Source organism: Toxoplasma gondii, chromosome VIII, assembly GCF_000006565.2.
Source record: "Toxoplasma gondii ME49 chromosome VIII, whole genome shotgun sequence".
Classification (NCBI taxonomy): domain Eukaryota; phylum Apicomplexa; class Conoidasida; order Eucoccidiorida; family Sarcocystidae; genus Toxoplasma; species Toxoplasma gondii.
The window spans coordinates 2,125,078-2,138,479 of NC_031476.1; the positions used below are offsets into that span (position 1 = coordinate 2,125,078).

General features: G+C 52.8%; 2 protein-coding genes across 2 annotated transcripts; one reads left to right on the forward strand and one right to left on the reverse strand.

The window, feature by feature from the left end:
• Positions 1–398: 398 nt before the first annotated feature.
• Positions 399–8,748, forward strand: TGME49_232510 (hypothetical protein; the record flags this gene model as incomplete). Its single annotated transcript, XM_002368079.1, has 8 exons — positions 399–3,032; positions 3,628–3,976; positions 4,566–4,864; positions 5,820–5,906; positions 6,906–7,036; positions 7,492–7,552; positions 8,086–8,148; positions 8,587–8,748. 8 exons carry the CDS (start codon positions 399–401, stop codon positions 8,746–8,748), a joined length of 3,786 nt encoding a protein of 1,261 aa, XP_002368120.1.
• A 1,438-nt stretch (positions 8,749–10,186) lies between these two features.
• Positions 10,187–12,254, reverse strand: TGME49_232520 (brix domain-containing protein). The gene is made up of 2 exons (XM_002368080.1): positions 11,169–12,254; positions 10,187–10,655 (listed from the first exon to the last, which is right to left on the reverse strand). Exons 1-2 carry the CDS (start codon positions 12,077–12,079, stop codon positions 10,361–10,363), a joined length of 1,206 nt encoding a protein of 401 aa, XP_002368121.1. The 5' UTR covers positions 12,080–12,254; the 3' UTR covers positions 10,187–10,360.
• Positions 12,255–13,402: the final 1,148 nt, after the last annotated feature.

Below are 13,402 nucleotides of genomic sequence, written 5' to 3' on the forward strand. Positions count from 1 at the left end.
CCTTGTCTCTTCACCGGAAGCACTTTCTTGTCGATCGACTGTTCAAAGTTTCCGCGTATCACAACGCGTACGCTGGAGCGCGGCGGGTGAGACGGGGCATGAAACACACCGCGAAGGGTGTTGCATGCCGAGTCCGTTTGGTGACCGAAAAGCTGTTTCAACGCACGCACTGGAGACGGCATTGGAGAGAATTCGAACTGGCATCCAAAATGCTGATACGGAATACGTCTTTCCTCACCCATGAAAGGCGGACAGCCGACTGTCAAAGGGCGAAAACTGTTAAGCGTCAACGATCTACGGCAGTGGCCGAGTGGTGACGCAAGCCAATTTTGCCCGTGAGCTTTCCGAAACGGGATAAGTCCGTGGTCTTTCTCCTTCGTTACCTCAGTTGTGAAGCTATGGAATCAAATTCTACTCCAGACGCGTCTGTTCCTTCCTCCCCGCTTCGTTCCCCAGTGCCGCCATTGCACAGTCGAGGATGTTGTGACGCGGCGTTTTTTTCCGCGTTTTTTTCGACGCCAGCAGGGACGCCTTTCATTGGGGGTCCAGGTGTGTCCTCCCTTCCACTCCAACAGCTTACGAGCGCCCAATTGAAGACTTCTTCTGGTCAATCCCCCGCGCTCTCTCCCGCCGTCTCGTCGCTGGTTCCCAACTCGCCGGGTGTGTGTACAGCGCCGCCGAGTCCCACTCCTGCACTGGTTGCGTCATCCTTGACAGCATCTCTTCTCACACGCGACGTTTCCTTCTGGTGCGGCAATCCTGCCATTGAGCGTCTGAGCGGAACATTGCGGTATTTCTTGACTCCTTCCCAGGCAACTGCGGAGCGTCTGCTGCGCAATCTCCCGCCGCCCGCTGCTGCGTCCCCCGCCAGCGGACTCCAGACTGCGGCCTCGTCGGTTTTTTTCCCGTCAGGTGGAGAAATCGGACAGGCCGGTCGTCTCATTCAGCCTTCTCCACCCGACGGGTCGGGAAGCGCCGGGCCCGCGCCTTTCTCGCAGAAACAAAAGTGCAACGCGTGCGGCTGCGACGTCTGGCAGTGGCTGCAGGAAGAGTGCGTGCTCGTCGCCCCCAGAGTTCCCAGCTACATTTCGCCTGCCGAGTTTTGCGACTTCCTAGCGCCATTCAGCCGCCGCCTCCTGCAAGCGAAAGTTCTTCACGGCCCGACTACGGCGGAATACCTCGTTCTGCTGCACTGCAACCGCCTCACGGCCGTCGATGCGATTGCCACTTTCAACGGAGTTCCCCTCGTCGACGGAGACTCCGCCGTCTGTGAGCTGCGAATCGTCAAAGAGGTTCTCTTCGACGTGGCGTCTCCACTGTCCGGGAAAAAAGTGAGCCCGGATACCAACAACGCCTCGTTTTCTTGCTCACCTGCTGAACCGCCTTCGTGCCCGCCTTCGGGGCCGCCGCGCCTTCAGCAGGCGGAACGAAAAAAATCTGGAAAGCCACGGGGGACTTTGCCGGAACCGACGAGCACACTTGCGCTCCGTTCTCCCCGTCCCCAGTACGCCGCGTCTGGAGAAGACGCCAGAGAGAAACGAGGGGCCTCTCTCCATCTGTCGGAGCCGGAATCGTGTCGGCGACCTATCCCCGGCGAAGGCAGCCGCGAGCGGAGCGCGCGGCGCCGCGAACCGTCTCGGAGCGTACGGACAGCCAGTGAAGCTGCGACTTGGGACAGAGCGGGTTCACCCGATCCTGACCGGGACTGGAGTTCTTTCTCTTTTCGATCTGCAACTACCGCGCCGCTTCATTCGCCTGAATGGGGAGAAGCGGACGACCGAGTTGGCGACGGCCTCGTCGGCCTCGGCGGCGAGCTGTCTGTGGGAGAGAGCGACCAGCTTCGCGGGCAGCACGTCCTCACTCGCGAGCCTTGCGGAGGACTGCAGTTTTTTCTCCAGCGAACGCAAGAAGATACCCAGCAGGAATTCTGTGCCGTCTGCCTAGAACGCGTTCAAATCCCCACGGCTCCCGTCGCCCCCGCGTTGCCGGCGAGCCTCGGGCCTCCTTCGAATCCTATCGCCTTCCTGCAAGCCCGAGAAACGGACGATGAGTCGCAAGAGTCTCAAGGCGGACGTCTCGCCGCTGGCGCCTCTGGGTGCTCGCCGCCGCTGGCCTCTAACCCCGCCTTCACGGCCCCAGCTCTCTGTGCAGCTGGCGGAGGCGCGGGTGGGAACGCGGGGAACCCGTTGTCTGTTTCGACGTCCGACTTGCCGTTTTCTTTAGGTGAGGGCTCGCTGTCGAGCGCTGTCGAGAAGGGGGTAGGCGGCGCGCAGGGAGGACACGCAGCTCTTCCAGGCGTCGCCGTCACTGTGCTTTGCGGCCACTCGTTCCACTCGAGTTGCTTGAGGAAGTGGAGTGACCCTTCCTGTCCTGTTTGCCGATATCAACAGCACCCTTACCAGCCGTGGTGCTGCTTCGTCTGTGGAAGTACAGAGGGCGTCCGCGCGTGTCTCCTCTGCGGCTTCATCGGCTGCGGAGACACGCTGGCACCCTTAGGCGAGACAGCTTCAGATGCTTCTGCTCTAGCTGCCCCCGCACAGGCTTCTTCGTCTTCTTTGGCGGGCACAGAACAGCGGGCAAACTCGGAAGTGCAAGGCGACGGAAGACTGGAAGCCCTCGCCGCGTTGGCAGACAGCTGTGGTAGGACGCAGGAAGGGAGAGAGAGTGGAGAAGCGGGAGGAGAGCTAGCCAACAGAAGCATGGGAAGACCTGTACTGCGTTCGAGAGACGCCGATCGTACGGGGAAGGCCGATCCGCAGGCGTTTGTGGGAGATCAGCAGACGGCGTCTGACGGAATCGAGGCTCAAACTGAACGCGATGACGAGCGAGGGCGAGAAGAGTCCACGAATCCAGAAAAAAAGACCTGCGAGGAAAGAGAAACCCACGGCGGAGCAAGGGGAGAAAACAGTCTTTCAAATGAAGTCGGGAGGAAGAAAGAAACCCACACCCCAGACAGACACAAAGAAGGGTGCTTCACACCGGGACACTCGCGACTGCACTTTGAAGAAACTTCACATCCTCATGCTTTAGAGGTGAGAAAGAGACTCGCCATCGTGTGTGAAACGTCACATCCGCTAATGGACCCATACGGAGACCGGAACCTCCACATGTATATATATATATATATATGTATCTATGTGTGTATTTGTGTGTTTGCGTACATATGAGATTCTGTATATATGTATGCGTATTTTGCCGATCTTTGTGTGCACGCCCAAATGTGTGCGTTGGAAATAGAAACAGAACTGTGTAGGCATATTAAAGGACTCGTCTGGTACGTGACAGGAAAAGATGAGAGTAAAAGTGAAGAGGACACTTGAAACGGCTTCCATCCTTGGGCGTCACTGTTTCTTTTACGACCTGAGCTTCTGACGTTTTCCTGCTTTCTGCGATATCTCCAGCCTTGGCTCCGTCCATCGATGTGTCTCGCAAGCGTCGCCTTCTTGTTCTATCGCCTCAGCTGCTGGCCACCCTTCGTTTCTTTACCTTGTGTCCTTCTCTGCACTCACCACCACGCGTTACCTGACAACGCATCTTAGTTCACTAGGGGACAACTGTCGCAGGACGTTATTTTAACCCCTTTCTCCTCTCTGCTTTCTTCTCTGCATGCGCATCTGTCGCCGCCAGCTGGGCACTGACTGCGTCTGGGACTTCGTGAGTGAGGGGTACGTACACCTGATCGTGCAGAAGCGGTGCCAAGCGAAAGCGGCTCGTCTGAAGAAGGCAGAGTTCGGGTCAACAGAGAGGTGCGGCGCTCTTGGAAACAGCGAATGCGCAGACTTGTTTGTTTGCCCGACATGCCTGGAGAAAACTCGCGAGGGAGAACAAGCGACTCAGGAAGGAGGAGATGACAAGGCCGGAAAGGAAACGCTTGCCGGCCTTCAAGACGCACAGTCTGCATCCCCGGAAGCATCTGAAGAAAGGCAGTCAAACTGGTGCTGTCTTTGCGGCAAGGGCATCTGTGGGGGTTCGTCAGGTACGCAAAGTGTGGAGACAGAACCGATTCGTGGCTCCAAAGGTGTGCAGTGGATGGGTGGTTATTTGGGGAGCTTTTTGACAAAATACACAGGATAATGACCTCGTGTAAACCCGTCTCTAACTTACCCCTCGTGAAGCGCGTGGCCATTGCAGGGATTTAGATATTGCTGCATGCAGTTTTTTCGAGGGTTGTTGCGGAGCTACACTCCAGACCGACTTGAGTGAAGGCGCCCGACAGGGACCGGGGCCTAGAAATGAAAAAAGGAGGCTTTTGAACTCTAGGGTTTTCGTCGATTTGCGTCACGACGAACGAGGGGATAACTTTCTTGGGAAGAGACGAGCTCTGATATTTAGTGCTTTAGGTCGATTTCGCAAGCGTTTGCACCACATGCACGCACAGATCGACGACAAAAAGAACGCGCGTCTGCTTCTTTTTCTGCTCGAAAGATTGCAAGAAGCGGAGGAAGTAAAGAGGATGATGTCTTCGTCGGTTACGTCTTTGAACTACAAGTAATGGATTTCAGCATCCTTCGACATTGCCACCCTACATATCGGGACGTGACGATCGATTGCTCCACTTTCCGCAGATCTCTCGAAACCCGCGACGGGATCTCCGGTGCTCCGAGACGGAGAAACAGACGACGGCTGCGGCGCCGGTGGCCGCACACTTTCTGAGGAGCCTGCCTCTTTCGATGCGTCGTCTAAGAGAGAGCGAGGCGTGTCGGAACCAAGTGCACGCGATTCGCCGCCCTGCACAAACTGGAAAAAAGTTAGTGGCTGGGTCGTTGAGTTCAACCACATGCTCGCCGCCTCGCTAGACAGCCAGCGCGACTACTACGAGGACCGGCTTCAGCGCATGGCGCAGATGTATGCACAGCCTCTGGCGGTAAGCCGAGTCCTGCATGCAGTTCAGAAGAATTTGTTGTTCGTGAAGTTCTGCAGGCAGTTGAGGGGAAAGCGTTTTTGTCGAGAAGGCGTGCATGCAGTTGGGAAGAAAGTCCCTTCTGTAAAAGAAGGCGTGCATGCAGTTACGGAGACAGTATTTTCAAAAATACAATTCATAGTTCTTTTTCCGTGCATGCAGCACTTCCGTCCCAGAACTCGCTTAATGATGTTAGACGCCACATCCGGGGTAAACCGCACTGAACGCGCGTTTCACACGTGACGAGCTGCATGTTCAAGGCCCGTGTACACGAGAGCACTGTAATTCCTAGTTTATTGGGAGGTTGAAGAACGGAGTCGTTGCTAAGCGGCAATGACTTTTCGGATGGAATCACAGGTAGCACCTTGTCATACGCTAGAAAGTGCCTTCTACAGACAGCCATGCGTTCGAGCACCCGCGCATGCAGTGCAGGGTTCTCGCGTGTACACTCTCAGAAGCTGTAAGTGTGTCTCTGAATGGCTGAGAGCCCCGTCTGCTTCCTAGAGTTCAGAACTCTATTTTTCAGAAGCGGCTAACGGTGCTTTTAGAAGACAGAAAACTTGGAGTTTGGGAGAGAAGCTTTTCCAAACAGTGCAGCTTGCCCGTTCTTTGATGTACTTGCACTTGCGGCTTGCCTGTTGCTCGAGAGGACGCGTACTTCCTCTTCCTGGAGACCGAAACGTTTGCAGAGACACAGACTGTCTTCAGCGGGACAGAAAGACCCTAGGAAGCGTTTCCGCAACTGGAAATCGACGTGACATTCTCTCACAAATACGATAGTGGAGCTTTTGCTGGCACGCTGAGAGAAACGCGAACGATTTTCGTGGAAGGGTTGTAGTCTGCCGCATGCAACGACTGCAGGTCCACAATATCTCACTCTGTGGCGCGTTTCTCTCCTCGGTTTTCCCTGTTGGGTCAGGAGTGCCAGGCGAGTGTTTTGACAGCCCAGCAAACGGTCGCTGAACTCGAGGCGCAGGTGACCAAGGAGGAGACAGCTCTGGCTGCAGTAAGCTCTTTTTCTTTCTTGTACCAAACTTGTTTTCCTTCCTCGTACAACTCTTCTTCGTGTTTGTCGCTTCCCTCGTACCTGACATGTTGTTGCTTCTATATACAATTCCTCTTCGACTTTCTTGCTCTCCTTGCACCAGACTTGTTTCTGTTTCATCGTCGTAGCCTTCACCTACGTGCTTCACGAGGGCAGGCCGACAAGCCTACGCTTTGAGAGCTGCAGCTTTTCTCGTCTTTCATTTTCCCGTTGATGCGGTTTGCTGCCCTTCTCCGCATCTTTCACACATGGCCGCACGAGAGACTATGTGAAGCAGTCAGCGTCAACTGCCGAGGGCGTCTTCATTTCTTCGTTAAATGGAGAAGTTGAGTGAAGCGATGAGCCGTCTGCGGCCGTTGGTTGGGGACAGTTGGCAATGCAGCAAGTTTCTGCTTTTTCTGTGAAGCGCACGAGGTTCGGGGTTCCTCCACCTCGAATGTGAGTCTCAGTGCTTTTCAGTTTGTTTGGAACTACACAAAGTGAACTGTTTTTTGTGCAGACAATAAGAAGCTATTCACTCCCCATATTCCCAGTTCTAAGCAGTCGTACATCCACGGTTAGGCAGAGCAGTGTAGTGACACTGAAGTTGGACTTTCGGTTCAGCTGCTACACGTGTAACGCATGTACAGTGGAGTGGGGAGGCTACATACTTTGCAAAAAACGCGGAACAGACACGTGAGGCGAGTTCGTTCTCCTTTCAGGACCTTTACGTTTTTGAACATGTCCATGCCTTTTTATCCCTAGAGTAACTTCAACTCGGTACTCGACAATCCTACCACCGACTTGTTTCTACGATTGATTTCAATGACTGATAATTGATACGTAAATTGAGATGACTTCTGTTTGCACGGTCTGCTCTGGAAAACAGTTCCAAGTTTGAAATCAGTCCATTAGATTCTTCGAGAGACACTTTTGTTCGCCCCTCAGGCGTTTCGTTTTTTCTACTTCTGCTGGATGCAGCTGGAGGCCGACACGACCGCCCTAGTTCAGGAGAGTGGTCGCTTGGCGACTCAGAATGCTATGCTTCAGCAGTTGCACGAGCGACTTCAGCAGGAAGCGAGCGAAGCTCGCAAGAAGGAAGAAGAGGAAAAGTGAGTTTTTTGGGCTTCCTGTTTCTGATCCTTCTGCCTCGACGGGGTTTGGCCTGCTGTCGACATTTAAATTTTCACCTTTCGTAGCTTCAACTAATCCTGAAATAGCTTCAAATAGCAACAGAGTTGAACTGTGGGTTAGTTTTTGAGTTCCCAAGACAGAGCAATGGATTGGATAGACCCGGGGAACTGTGCTGGAACATTTGTGGTGCGAAACGGAGGTTCTGTTGTTTTTGGTGTAAATTTGAAACGCTGTGTTGACAATGTGGTTTTCTTCCATTCCGGTTCGTGCTGCGGGGGTTCTTCTGTCTCGACGCGTTCTGGTCTGCTGGAACACGCGAGCAAACAGTGTATCCCTGATGAGAACGAAACTCGCCTCATGTGTCTGCTTCGTATCCTCGAAACAAGTACAAAATATATGACGCTGGTATTTCTTGGTGGGTTGGGACTCTCAGGAAAAGGCTGGCGGAGAGAATTCAAGAACGCCTTGCAGAAATCGAGGATCTAAAGCAGCAGGTAGGTCTTCGAGAAAGCAGTGTACGGTGTACGTACACTCGACGCGAATCATCAAGTGCCTGTTTAGGGATTTAGAACGAAAAAAGTGAGAGACTTTGCAAGGGTGTGCCTACGCTTTGCGCGCGAATTGAATGGCTGGAGAAGCATGCGTGACATTAGTACCTTCCTACTGAAGAAACAGTTTAGAGTCGGTGCGTATGTCTTATGTCGCAGCGCAATTCGTGCTGGTCGCCGTAGCGACTAATTGATGTGCCTCACATAGAAACAAAAGTATTCTCTCCCCCGAATTGTCACGTTGGATGATGCTCGTATGACGAGGAGGTTTCACTGAGGAGCAAACTGTAGTAGGATTGGAAGGGTTCCGTGTGCACTGCCGATAGCCGCAGAGCGAGGCCGCATGTCCATATCGACAAAGCACATACCTACTGGGGTTCTGCCCATATCATGAAACAGCAAACCAGATCCAGATGCGTCAGAAATCATTGCAGAACTTGGGCGTCTGTATCTCAACTCTTTCTTCTCTGCTTTCCCAGATACGCGATGTCTCTTTCCACGTCCAGGCTTCGGCAAGCCTGTCGGTTGTCCCTGAGGCCAAGGCAAGTGTCGTTGCGGTTGAGAATTTGTGGTTTTGCCTGGATGTTCTTCCTTCAGAGAACTTTAGATCTCTAGAAAAGAAAAAAAAGTACCATGAGCTACTTTCTTCCCGTCTGTAAGATCGTGGGGAGCCACCAGCAAATCTAACCCACTCGAGTGGACACACCTATATAGGCGTCCATGTGTTGTATGTAATCTTGCATGTCTTTTTATGTGGTGATGGCTGGGAGTTTCGGCATTGAAATGAAGCAAAAGTATCGTGTTTCGTGAATAAAAGAGAAGTGAGAACGCCGATTTAAGCAACTCGGATGTTAAGAAGAATCTAACGCCTCTAAAACGTGGTGTCGGCTGAGCGTCACCCGTTTGCACTGTCTGGATTTTCGATCAAGTGTCTTTGGGGTGTACGGACCACAGCGGAATGCTTTTCTGTTGGTTTTCAGGAGTCCTACGTACTTCTAGGGCAACGCGAGGAGGTAGGTAGTTCGAGAGGCACTCGTGGCCATTCGAATCGAGAAGCAGGAGGTCCAGGCGGAGTGACGGCAGGCGGTGGCTCAGGCTGTCGGCGCGGGGAGAGGCGCAGAGGAGGCTGTGCAAGGCGATAACTCGCAGACAGAAAAGACGCGAAAATGCATGCCTCTTGTTTTGACGGTATTGCAGTCAATCTAGATGGTGGCACCTGGAGACACAGCGTTTTTGACCGTTCAAAAATACGCGGACTTTTGGCGTGCGCGCAGCAATGATACTTTTGTCTATCTGTCGAGAGCGCTGAGCACTCGAATTCATCGATGGTTTTCAAGATGGGATCGGTTTTTATCATGTATAGAAGCTGAGAAGTGATGAATACGGTCGGGGGTTGAGAGGGACGTGGCCCCATCCTGGCTTTTGTTCTTGAGAAGCCAAGAGTCTTGTCCAGCAACACCGAGGGACGCTAGACTGGCGTTTGCGGCGGTAGACTAATGATGTCATCGCCTGTGCATCCGAACTTTTGGGTTCGCCTGCCAGTCTTTGTTTTCGAGTTTGCCTCCCTAAAGGGAACAGGGACGTCTGGAAAATTTGCAGCTGCCGCGTCTTGGTCGCAGCAATACGGGTGTTCGTGGCTGCCTTCTGTGCGACACACTGTTTTCATTGTTTCGGGAAGCCAATCTTATGAGTGGCCTCCAGAACACGTTCACCACACGTCTCGGTAGTGTGCAGACTCTCACTACTTCCACCGGACAAGACTCGTAGATACACTTAGTGTCCTCGAAACAATGGTAACACTATAGAACTTCGATCCCGTAAACAAAAAGCTTGAACATCTAAACCAGTCGTCCATCTCGTAGGATATACTCCCCAGAAAAATCGGACAAACGCCTTCTCTCTCCGTTTCGCGTGGATAAATTTGACTTATTCACCATTCATCGACTTGCAGCGATACCCTCAGGTAGTGCACGAAAAACCTACCGTTACAGACAGCAATTAGCATATGACGATAGGCTACTTTTTCATCACTGTGGAAAAGACGTTTCCATAAAATCCTTCTCAAATCCATTCCTGACACATTCCGACGCTTCTCTCTAGGACTAGCAGTTGGGAACGTGGACAATTGATTCCAAAGGTGTGTACGCCCGTGCGCCTCAATTTAAGGTGTGCACATGCAGTCGTGTACAATAATTCATTTGCATCCCTAGAGAATCTGTTGTCAGTTAATCTGGGACTGCAAATAACACCTCTGTGTCATGACTGCCAGCGTATCTCGGCCCAAAGTAGAACCGCAAAGCTAGGTGTGTACCGCCATCGTCAGCTTCTTTTCTGTCACTAAGAAGCCGAATTATCGCTGCGAGCACGCTCTCGAAACGCGTTGTGGCTGCTGAGGCAAAAATGTTTCATCAGAGTTCTCGTGATGAGCCATTATTTGGGCAGCTTTCCGGAAGGCAGAAGACACACGCCAGAAGAGAGGTGCCAGCGCGTCGGCGGAGCTGCGGTCCGGCAAATGGGACTGCCGACCCCAGAAGAGCAGAGGAGAAATCCGCAGGGGTCGAGGCAGGTTCTCGATAGTTCGCATTGGGTGGCAAGTGCCAAGAAATTCAGAAGTCCGGACGAGGAAGGGAGTCAGAGGAGAGAGTCGAGCAAAGTCAACGAAAACAAGAGAAGGCTGAATCGAAGAGCATACAGGAGAGAGAAGGAAAAGACGGAGACTGAAGTGACGCAGAGGGAGCGATGTCAGATCAATGATCAGGCATCAGCTTTCCCGCCGCTGTTTGCCGCATTTGCCCGCGCCAGTTTCTGCCGTTTCCGATTGTGCTTGATGAGCAGCACGTTCTTCTGTGCGTCGATAGATTTCCAGTCAGGCTTGTCGACGAAGACGCGGCCAACGACGTCGCCAGTCGTCGTCGTTGTGACGTTCTTACGCTTCTTGCTCTTTTCTGCCTTCGGCGCGGGCGAAGACGAGGAATCTGCTGCTTTTGTTTCGCGAGTCTTCGTTGCGCGCTTCCACCGGCTGGGATCTGCTACGCGATGCCGATCCAAACTACAGGGGAACACACAGGATCCACATACAGCCAGGTCGCTTTGTTGTCCCGCGGTATCACTCTTCTTCTACACGATAAAAGAGAACGCCGGCTTGGCCCGCTTTTAAGGAAGCCAGTTTACCCATTACGACGAATCGTCCCCACTAATGAGTCTAGGCACTCTTCTCTAATGGACGATCCTCCTTAGCTTGTCAGAAACATTTGCAACATAAATATTTTTGGTGTCTATACATCATGCGCTAACTGACACTCGCGGCTTTCCTCAATCGCGTCCACGCACACTCCATTGGGGTTTCTCGCCGAGGCTCGCGTCCTTTGTTTCCCTCGACCCACCCGTTTGTTTGGACGCCACATGTTTCCAGTAAGCACCTTTCGCAACTGCTGTGTGTGAACTATTCGGAAGACTGAGTCACTGACACGCTGGAGTTGAAACCGCTGTGACCATGCCCGACAGCAAAGCATCTTCCTTGATGTACAAATCCCCGTGTTCTGCAGAGAAACTTGAAGCTTACACCATATCGATTTGAGGCCCAACTTCGACCAGCTCTACCCTCGGAACTTTGCTGCCGACTTCCCCGCGGTGCATGACGAGTCGGTACTGACGCAGACAGATGAGGGGTTTGCCTGCTGCAGCTGTTGCTTTGTCTGCGCTGGGCCCGGAACCCCCCTGGTCGTTTCCGGCATCGGGAACGGGAAGCGTGGCGGCGACGGCCGCGTTCGCAGCGCCTTCAATTGTCGCGGTTGTCCCGCCTGCCTCGAGGTGTAGCTTGCGACTAAGATGCGATGCTGCGCCGTCTGTTTCTAGTGCGGTGATGGCCACTACACGATCGATTCCCTTGAGGTAGAGTTTCGCGGAGCCTTCTCCTGCAACAGCTCCCGCGTGGCTGGCGCCGCCCCGGAAAACATCGGCCATGATGTTTCTGAGCCCTCTGTGGACTTCGGTGGACTCAAACGCGGCACCTTGGAGAAGCACCAGCGGCCTGCTGCCCAGCCGAGGTTTCTCGACGCCTGTGAAGGAAGAAGCCCCCATGTAGTGGACCACCTGGAATTCGTACATATCGAGCAGTTCGTTCGCGAACATCCGCCCAAAGACGAGGCGGTTTGGCCGCTTCTTGGAGCTCGAACCCATACAGAAGGTGCCGCAGTCGTTTTTCTGGCAAAGGTACTCCGCTGTCGAGACGTCTTCAAAGGGGTGGAAGTCTTTCTGATTCCGACTGTGAAGGTAGATCGCATCGGGCTTCTTCAGATCGCGCAGGTCGGCGAGCATGTTCTGGACACTCTGGCTGGCTTTGTTCCCTTTCATTACGAGTAGCCGCTTCGTCAGCTCATGGACTTGCGGACCACGAGCCTTCAACACCTGCTTTCCCTTGCGCGTTTTGGCCACGCGACTCACGGCCAAATTCAAATTTTTCGCGCCCGCCATATCTCACAAAAAGTCCTGTTCTTGACCCTCTGCGATACACAGCGTTCGTTATGGGGGCGAGCCCCGCCGTCGTCACTCGAAAACGTGTGATACTGCAGACATGTGCGTACCTCCAGAATCTGCCACGTTCGCTGACACTCCGTTTGACTGAAAAAAGGAGAAATGGACAATACAACACGAGAAATTTCGGATACTGCTAGTCTCCTTCCGAGAATCGCCTTCTGTGGGGCAGCCTTGCTGACTTCGCGAAACAGAAAATTGCCTGCGGCCGCGGGGGCCGTTTGCATGCCCAGCACCTGCCTCTCGCTGTCTCTCACAATGTTTTGCCTCCGGACAAAACTGCAACAGTACAAAAAACCTGCTGTTCTTGGGCTTCAGTTGAAAACAACGGGGACTGCTAGCGAAAATGTTGGGAAATAAACGGGGGACTAAGGGTCGAGATAGCAGCGCTCGTAAAATCGACTCTGTGACCCGCTGAGGTGAGAGTAAGTCTCTCGGGGGACTAGTGCAACGGTTAATAAAGAGAGACCTCCCTTTCAGTTCACGTGACTCGTTGATTGCATAGCTGGTGTGCTAGTCATTTAGCTACCGCCGGGATGTTTGCTTTACTCTAAATCTATTTACCATAGCCAATGCTTGACTCGTATACGTCCAGCATACGGACAAAGGAGTTTGTGAGGGCTGCACGCATTATAGACTTCTTTTCTCCAGTACCCTATCGAGTACCTCGGCTGCCTTGAGAACGCAAAACAAACGAAGGGTAAAACGCTATTGAAGCACAAAACAACCGTCTCTGTAGATGAATGCGCTGAGCAGTTTTCAGCATGGAATTCGTTTGTGAGTTGGTTCGAGGACGTGTGGAGAAAATGCAGCTTCTTCCGAAAGAAGGGCAACTGGATAAAAAGCGGTAGGTGTTACAATCATGGTAGCAAGGAGTGTAAATAGATTCGACGTATCAAGGAATAAGTACTGTAGTTTTACTGAGGACGAGCGCGCAACGCAGTTAGTGAGGTATTCACTGTTCTCGAACACGCTCACCAGAACCGAGACGTACTGAACAACACCACAAGGAAGGCGCTGCGCTCTGTACATTCCTGCAACTCGTGCCGTTGTCCTTCTGTTGAGATGAATAATCTGGCATCTTGTCTGGTAAATTCCTTTCGTTCTGTGCTCGGTAGAAACACTGTACGGGAACGATGTATGTGATAGATTTTGCTTCGTGTCTCAACAACGCGTTAGCCCATCAGAAGAATGCTCGTAGCAGAAGCTTAATTCCGGGGGGTATTCTCGAGGTTCATGACATCTGATCTACTCTCTGAAACA

What these genes read in the sequence shown, in the direction of transcription:
- TGME49_232520 (XM_002368080.1), bottom strand. Translation starts at nt 12,079, where the DNA reads ATGGCGGGCGCGAAAAATTTGAATTTGGCCGTGAGTCGCGTGGCCAAA. An exon ending in GGGCCTCAAATCGATATGGT is followed by an intron (nt 10,656 to 11,168) that starts GTAAGCTTCAAG and finishes GTTCCCCTGTAG; the next exon opens with TTTGGATCGGCATCGCGTAG.